Source organism: Cydia amplana, chromosome 21 (assembly GCF_948474715.1).
Source record: "Cydia amplana chromosome 21, ilCydAmpl1.1, whole genome shotgun sequence".
Classification (NCBI taxonomy): Eukaryota; Metazoa; Arthropoda; class Insecta; order Lepidoptera; family Tortricidae; genus Cydia; species Cydia amplana.
The window spans coordinates 12,929,277-12,937,345 of record NC_086089.1 but is presented as its reverse complement, the minus strand read 5'-3'; the positions used below and the strand labels follow the sequence as shown (position 1 = coordinate 12,937,345).

General features: G+C 43.6%; 1 protein-coding gene across 1 annotated transcript; it reads right to left on the bottom strand.

The window, feature by feature from the left end:
- Window positions 1–5,639: 5,639 nt before the first annotated feature.
- LOC134658251 (uncharacterized) lies at window positions 5,640–7,724 on the bottom strand. The gene has a single exon (XM_063513864.1). The coding sequence runs from the start codon at window positions 7,722–7,724 to the stop codon at window positions 5,640–5,642; it is 2,085 nt and encodes a 694-aa protein (XP_063369934.1).
- Window positions 7,725–8,069: the final 345 nt, after the last annotated feature.

Here is an 8,069-nt window from a genome sequence, read left to right as displayed (position 1 = left end):
ACCTAACCTAACCTAACCTAACCTAACCTAACCTAACCTAACCTAACCTAACCTAACCTAACCTAACCTAACCTAACCTAACCTAACCTAACCTAACCTAACCTAACCTAACCTAACCTAACCTAACCTAACCTAACCTAACCTAACCTAACCTAACCTAACCTAACCTAACCTAACCTAACCTAACCTAACCTAACCTAACCTAACCTAACCTAACCTAACCTAACCTAACCTAACCTAACCTAACCTAACCTAACCTAACCTAACCTAACCTAACCTAACCTAACCTAACCTAACCTAACCTAACCTAACCTAACCTAACCTAACCTAACCTAACCTAACCTAACCTAACCTAACCTAACCTAACCTAACCTAACCTAACCTAACCTAACCTAACCTAACCTAACCTAACCTAACCTAACCTAACCTAACCTAACCTAACCTAACCTAACCTAACCTAACCTAACCTAACCTAACCTAACCTAACCTAACCTAACCTAACCTAACCTAACCTAACCTAACCTAACCTAACCTAACCTAACCTAACCTAACCTAACCTAACCTAACCTAACCTAACCTAACCTAACCTAACCTAACCTAACCTAACCTAACCTAACCTAACCTAACCTAACCTAACCTAACCTAACCTAACCTAACCTAACCTAACCTAACCTAACCTAACCTAACCTAACCTAACCTAACCTAACCTAACCTAACCTAACCTAACCTAACCTAACCTAACCTAACCTAACCTAACCTAACCTAACCTAACCTAACCTAACCTAACCTAACCTAACCTAACCTAACCTAACCTAACCTAACCTAACCTAACCTAACCTAACCTAACCTAACCTAACCTAACCTAACCTAACCTAACCTAACCTAACCTAACCTAACCTAACCTAACCTAACCTAACCTAACCTAACCTAACCTAACCTAACCTAACCTAACCTAACCTAACCTAACCTAACCTAACCTAACCTAACCTAACCTAACCTAACCTAACCTAACCTAACCTAACCTAACCTAACCTAACCTAACCTAACCTAACCTAACCTAACCTAACCTAACCTAACCTAACCTAACCTAACCTAACCTAACCTAACCTAACCTAACCTAACCTAACCTAACCTAACCTAACCTAACCTAACCTAACCTAACCTAACCTAACCTAACCTAACCTAACCTAACCTAACCTAACCTAACCTAACCTAACCTAACCTAACCTAACCTAACCTAACCTAACCTAACCTAACCTAACCTAACCTAACCTAACCTAACCTAACCTAACCTAACCTAACCTAACCTAACCTAACCTAACCTAACCTAACCTAACCTAACCTAACCTAACCTAACCTAACCTAACCTAACCTAACCTAACCTAACCTAACCTAACCTAACCTAACCTAACCTAACCTAACCTAACCTAACCTAACCTAACCTAACCTAACCTAACCTAACCTAACCTAACCTAACCTAACCTAACCTAACCTAACCTAACCTAACCTAACCTAACCTAACCTAACCTAACCTAACCTAACCTAACCTAACCTAACCTAACCTAACCTAACCTAACCTAACCTAACCTAACCTAACCTAACCTAACCTAACCTAACCTAACCTAACCTAACCTAACCTAACCTAACCTAACCTAACCTAACCTAACCTAACCTAACCTAACCTAACCTAACCTAACCTAACCTAACCTAACCTAACCTAACCTAACCTAACCTAACCTAACCTAACCTAACCTAACCTAACCTAACCTAACCTAACCTAACCTAACCTAACCTAACCTAACCTAACCTAACCTAACCTAACCTAACCTAACCTAACCTAACCTAACCTAACCTAACCTAACCTAACCTAACCTAACCTAACCTAACCTAACCTAACCTAACCTAACCTAACCTAACCTAACCTAACCTAACCTAACCTAACCTAACCTAACCTAACCTAACCTAACCTAACCTAACCTAACCTAACCTAACCTAACCTAACCTAACCTAACCTAACCTAACCTAACCTAACCTAACCTAACCTAACCTAACCTAACCTAACCTAACCTAACCTAACCTAACCTAACCTAACCTAACCTAACCTAACCTAACCTAACCTAACCTAACCTAACCTAACCTAACCTAACCTAACCTAACCTAACCTAACCTAACCTAACCTAACCTAACCTAACCTAACCTAACCTAACCTAACCTAACCTAACCTAACCTAACCTAACCTAACCTAACCTAACCTAACCTAACCTAACCTAACCTAACCTAACCTAACCTAACCTAACCTAACCTAACCTAACCTAACCTAACCTAACCTAACCTAACCTAACCTAACCTAACCTAACCTAACCTAACCTAACCTAACCTAACCTAACCTAACCTAACCTAACCTAACCTAACCTAACCTAACCTAACCTAACCTAACCTAACCTAACCTAACCTAACCTAACCTAACCTAACCTAACCTAACCTAACCTAACCTAACCTAACCTAACCTAACCTAACCTAACCTAACCTAACCTAACCTAACCTAACCTAACCTAACCTAACCTAACCTAACCTAACCTACCTATCTCTGGGAGCAGTGTCGTTTTTAGGGACATCAAAAAAAAAATAACCCTAACCTACCTATCTCTGGGAGCAGAGAATTTTACCCCAATGATTTTCTTTTTAGTTACCTAGTCCCTAGCAATCCGTTTTCATAACTAAGTATTTTCTATTCTTAAAAAGAATATCACGTCTAAAATGGTGTCATATATAGGTAATAACACCTAGCCAAAATGTCGTTTTTGTGAAAATCTGTCATTTTGCACTTGGTCATGACGGCAGTTTCTAAGCAAGATCCATATTTATTAAAAAACTGTCAACTTTCAAGATTCTTACAGATTCTGTCAAAGAACGTCCCATTTTACAGTATTTCAGTCTTTTTATTTTGTACTTAACTATGACAAAATATCATTTTACACTAAATTTGACAAAAACTGTCAGATTATGTCAATATACATTATGCCATGTCACTTTGTACCAAATATTACCATACAAATCCTAAAAACTAGCCCAAAAATACCAAAAACACAAATTTCTATGAAGAATGGTCAAGTGCGAGTCGGATTTCACTATTTCCTACTAGACGAGTAAGACATTTTCGTATATATAGACCTATTTTTGGACCGATTTGGACATAAAAAAAATTTAAAAAAAAATTTGACCCGGGTCTAAAATCTTTATTTTTAGAGATAGAGAGCTGAAAAAAAAACCGTTTGTGTACAATTTTAATACATTTTGTTCATCTATAAATTCAACCATCCAGCCTTGTAACATTAAATTTAAAAAAATAAAAACTGAAAAAACTGAAAAATTTGTATGGGAGCTCCCAGAAGGAGGGCGTTTCCCACCCCCAAAGGGGGGTCCAGATTTTAGATCTCCTTAAGAAACCCTTATATTCCGAATTTGAGCCAGATCTGCCGAAGGACGAACCCTTAACCTATAACTCTAAAAACCCATAACCCAAAAAACTCGCCCAAAATTACTTCAAAACAAATTTCTATTAAAAATGGTCAAGTGCGAATGACCATAGATAGAGCATGTAAAATAATACCCCTATGCCAAATTTCAAGAAAATCTAACGATTTTCAACCATAATTGTGACCTAACCTAACTTTACTAGTAGCAGTTGGTTCCTAATAAACTGACCCACTTTTCTAGTAGCAGTTGGTTCCTGTAAAGGTCGCAGTTCTAACATAACCTAACCTGACTAACCTAACCTAACCTACCTCTCTCTGGGAGAAGTTTCGTTTTTAGGGACATCAAAAAAAAAATAACCCTAACCTACCTATCTCTGGGAGCAGTGTCGTTTTTAGGGACATCAAAAAAAAAATAACCCTAACCTACCTATCTCTGGGAGCAGTGTCGTTTTTAGGGACATCAAAAAAAAAATAACCCTAACCTACCTATCTCTGGGAGCAGAGAATTTTACCCCAATGATTTTCTTTTTAGTTACCTAGTCCCTAGCAATCCGTTTTCATAACTAAGTATTTTCTATTCTTAAAAAGAATATCACGTCTAAAATGGTGTCATATATAGGTAATAACACCTAGCCAAAATGTCGTTTTTGTGAAAATCTGTCATTTTGCACTTGGTCATGACGGCAGTTTCTAAGCAAGATCCATATTTATTAAAAAACTGTCAACTTTCAAGATTCTTACAGATTCTGTCAAAGAACGTCCCATTTTACAGTATTTCAGTCTTTTTATTTTGTACTTAACTATGACAAAATATCATTTTACACTAAATTTGACAAAAACTGTCAGATTATGTCAATATACATTATGCCATGTCACTTTGTACCAAATATTACCATACAAATCCTAAAAACTAGCCCAAAAATACCAAAAACACAAATTTCTATGAAGAATGGTCAAGTGCGAGTCGGATTTCACTATTTCCTACTAGACGAGTAAGACATTTTCGTATATATAGACCTATTTTTGGACCGATTTGGACATAAAAAAAATTTAAAAAAAAATTTGACCCGGGTCTAAAATCTTTATTTTTAGAGATAGAGAGCTGAAAAAAAAACCGTTTGTGTACAATTTTAATACATTTTGTTCATCTATAAATTCAACCATCCAGCCTTGTAACATTAAATTTAAAAAAATAAAAACTGAAAAAACTGAAAAATTTGTATGGGAGCTCCCAGAAGGAGGGCGTTTCCCACCCCCAAAGGGGGGTCCAGATTTTAGATCTCCTTAAGAAACCCTTATATTCCGAATTTGAGCCAGATCTGCCGAAGGACGAACCCTTAACCTAACCTAACCTAACCTAACCTAACCTAACCTAACCTAACCTAACCTAACCTAACCTAACCTAACCTAACCTAACCTAACCTAACCTAACCTAACCTAACCTAACCTAACCTAACCTAACCTAACCTAACCTAACCTAACCTAACCTAACCTAACCTAACCTAACCTAACCTAACCTAACCTAACCTAACCTAACCTAACCTAACCTAACCTAACCTAACCTAACCTAACCTAACCTAACCTAACCTAACCTAACCTAACCTAACCTAACCTAACCTAACCTAACCTAACCTAACCTAACCTAACCTAACCTAACCTAACCTAACCTAACCTAACCTAACCTAACCTAACCTAACCTAACCTAACCTAACCTAACCTAACCTAACCTAACCTAACCTAACCTAACCTAACCTAACCTAACCTAACCTAACCTAACCTAACCTAACCTAACCTAACCTAACCTAACCTAACCTAACCTAACCTAACCTAACCTAACCTAACCTTTTTTTTTTTTTTTTTTTTTGTTGACGGAGTGGGGAATGCGTTTACGCATCCCTCCCCGGCCGTGGGGCAAGGCCATAATGGGGAGGGTATGTGGGACTCCCTCTTTCGATTCCCTCTCCTAGCGAGAAGGAGCGAAAGAGAATACCCACTAAACCCCACTCCGTTGTCCCCCTCTCAGACGTTGTATGGGGGCATCATGGGCTCGCGCATTCATTCCTCCATGATGCCCCCCGTCTTTTCCCAGCGTCCCCAGGGAACCCGCACTTTGGGAGGGGAGAATCAATGACCATTCTGATTCTCCCCCCAGACGTGTAGGGCCTAAATATCCATATTTTGTCCCTCACAGGCCCGTTGGTCGATGTTACTCACTGGAGGGGCTCTTTGGGTCTTCAGAAGAGCCTCTTTACCTTTTGCTGGTGGGGGCGTACAGGAAAAGCCACCCATTATGTGTCCCGCTGGGCGTTTGGCCGCATGACATACCGAGCAAAAGGCAGTCTCCGCCTTGCAGTCCACCCTCTTGTGGTCCGGCCTGCTACACCGGAAGCAGAGCCCGCTCCTGTCTACTGGCGACGGGCATAGTGCTCTGGTGTGCCCCGTGCCCATGCACCTGAAGCACCTCATCGGTGTTGGGTCCAGCGCCGCTACCAAAGCCGAGGACCATCCTATTTGCAGTCGACCCGCTGCGGTGACCCTCTTGGCTGCCGTTATAGGGCACTGTGCCAGAGTCGACGCTGTCCCATTATATTGGGCCCTAATCGATCCCACCTTAACCTCATTTATTGAGCACTCTCCCAATTTAGCGATTGCTCCCGCGATCTCTTCCTGAGTGGCTGCCTCATCTAAGCCCGAAATGCGTAAGTCCGCCATTTTGGTGGGCCTGTATACTCGGGCTTCCTCTCCGATCACCTCCGTCATTTTTCGGCAGAGTTCGTCAGCCGCCCTACCATTGTCGGACCCGGACACCTCAAGTATCCTGGCTCCAGCAGCTGTTTTGCGGACCTTGACGTGCTCTACACCCACATCAGCAAGCTTCACCGATTTGGTGACCTTATACAAAATTGAGGCGTATGTCGCCTCAGACTCCGGCTTCAAGGCCATCACGATCGCGGCCGTGGCGGGCACAACCAGCTTCCGCGGGCCCGCTGGTGCCGGTTTCCGAGCCGGGGCGGCAGGGGGGGAAGGGGGCTTGGCGGATTTGCCATTGCCCTTCCTGACAACCTGCGTCCAAGACTCAGCAGGCTCCTGTGTTTTTGTTGCCGGCTGCGAGGGTGGAGAGGCACTAGGCTCCTTCACCGTCTTCTGCCTAGGAGCAGAGTTAGCCCTCTTCTTGGTCGCTGGTGCCGAAGGCTGGGCCACAGGGGCCTTAGGCTGCCTTGTGGGCGGCGCACCTGTCACTGCCCTTGAGGGCGGCGCCCCAGATTGAGGTTCCGGCTGGTTCGCGGTCGTCTTATTCCTGTCCGCAGCGAGAGGAGGGCGGGGGACCGGCTCAGGGAAATAGCCCGTGCGGGCCGAGATCATGTTTCCCATAGTAATTGTAAGGTCCCGCTTCAGGTCCTCCTTCAATTCCTTGAGGGCCTCTTTGAGGGCCTCAGAGAAGTCCGTCGCCTGGTCGCATTGGGCCGTCGGGGCCTGTGGGGGCTGGATCGTCCTCTCAGATAAGGCTCTACGAAGGGCCTTCATCTCGGTCTGACATTGGGCAAGTTGCTCCCGCATTAGGTTATTGTCTGCCTTTAAGGCCCGCAACTCCTCGTCCTCTACTCTATCCGCCAGGACGTCAGTGGCCGCCAGGATGTCCCGGCAGGCCTGGTTCAGTTTGCCCCAGACTTGTCCATTTAGGTTGCCGGATTTTCCGGCAGCCTCTAGGACAATATGGGTCGCCTCCCGCACTATTTCTATGTAGTCCGTCCCTGTGTATAGGGGCGGGCTGCTTTCTGTCATTTCTTGACTTGGAGAAGGGGACGGGCTCACCATCCACGGCTCCTTATCCCCCTTCTTTTTGTTGTCCCCCTGGGACCTTCTCAGGAGTAAAGGGGGGACCACTCCCTTTCCCTTTCCCTCCTGGCTGTCCAGCACCTCTAAGAGCAAGTCCTCCTTATAGGCCTTCAGTCTGGCCTTGGCTGCTGCCAGGCCGGTAAAGTGGCCTATGGAGGCTTTCTTCGCCATGGCCTTGGCCCTACCCCTCAGCGAGGTGCTAACTTTAGGCCCGCTCCCAACGTGAGTCTCATAATCCAGGACCCGGTTTCCCTCATGGGGCCTCTTCTTGGGCGCGGCCTCAGCCCTGTCCTGGCCCTCCATAGGTTCCTCCCAGTCGGGCGAGGTCGAAGAACCCGCCCCTGAAGCCCCTTTATGGGGCCCAGTCATTGGAGCCACCTCCGGGTTTAACCCCTGCGCGGGGTTATCCATATAAATACTACGCGAAGACCACCCCTAATGGGTGGAATTCGCCTAAAAAAGGTGAAAAACCAAAACACCTAACCTAACCTAACTATTTTGGTCAAGTGCGAGTCGCAGCAGAACCAAAACAGCAAAAACAAACTTAAAATTATTTTATGCGACGGGCTGTAGCGTCACTCCTGGTTGAGCTACAAATCTCGAACCAAGGTCAAAAAATAGTTCTAAGTATGTGCTATTTACCACTAATTTTTAAAACTAAAAATATTAAATATTTTACAATTTACAAAATTTCTAAGACGAAAACCAACTTATGTTTGCGTTTACCGACGCCTGATAAACAGGAATAGCAATCCT

What these genes read in the sequence shown, in the direction of transcription:
- LOC134658251 (XM_063513864.1), bottom strand. Translation starts at nt 7,724, where the DNA reads ATGGATAACCCCGCGCAGGGGTTAAACCCGGAGGTGGCTCCAATGACT.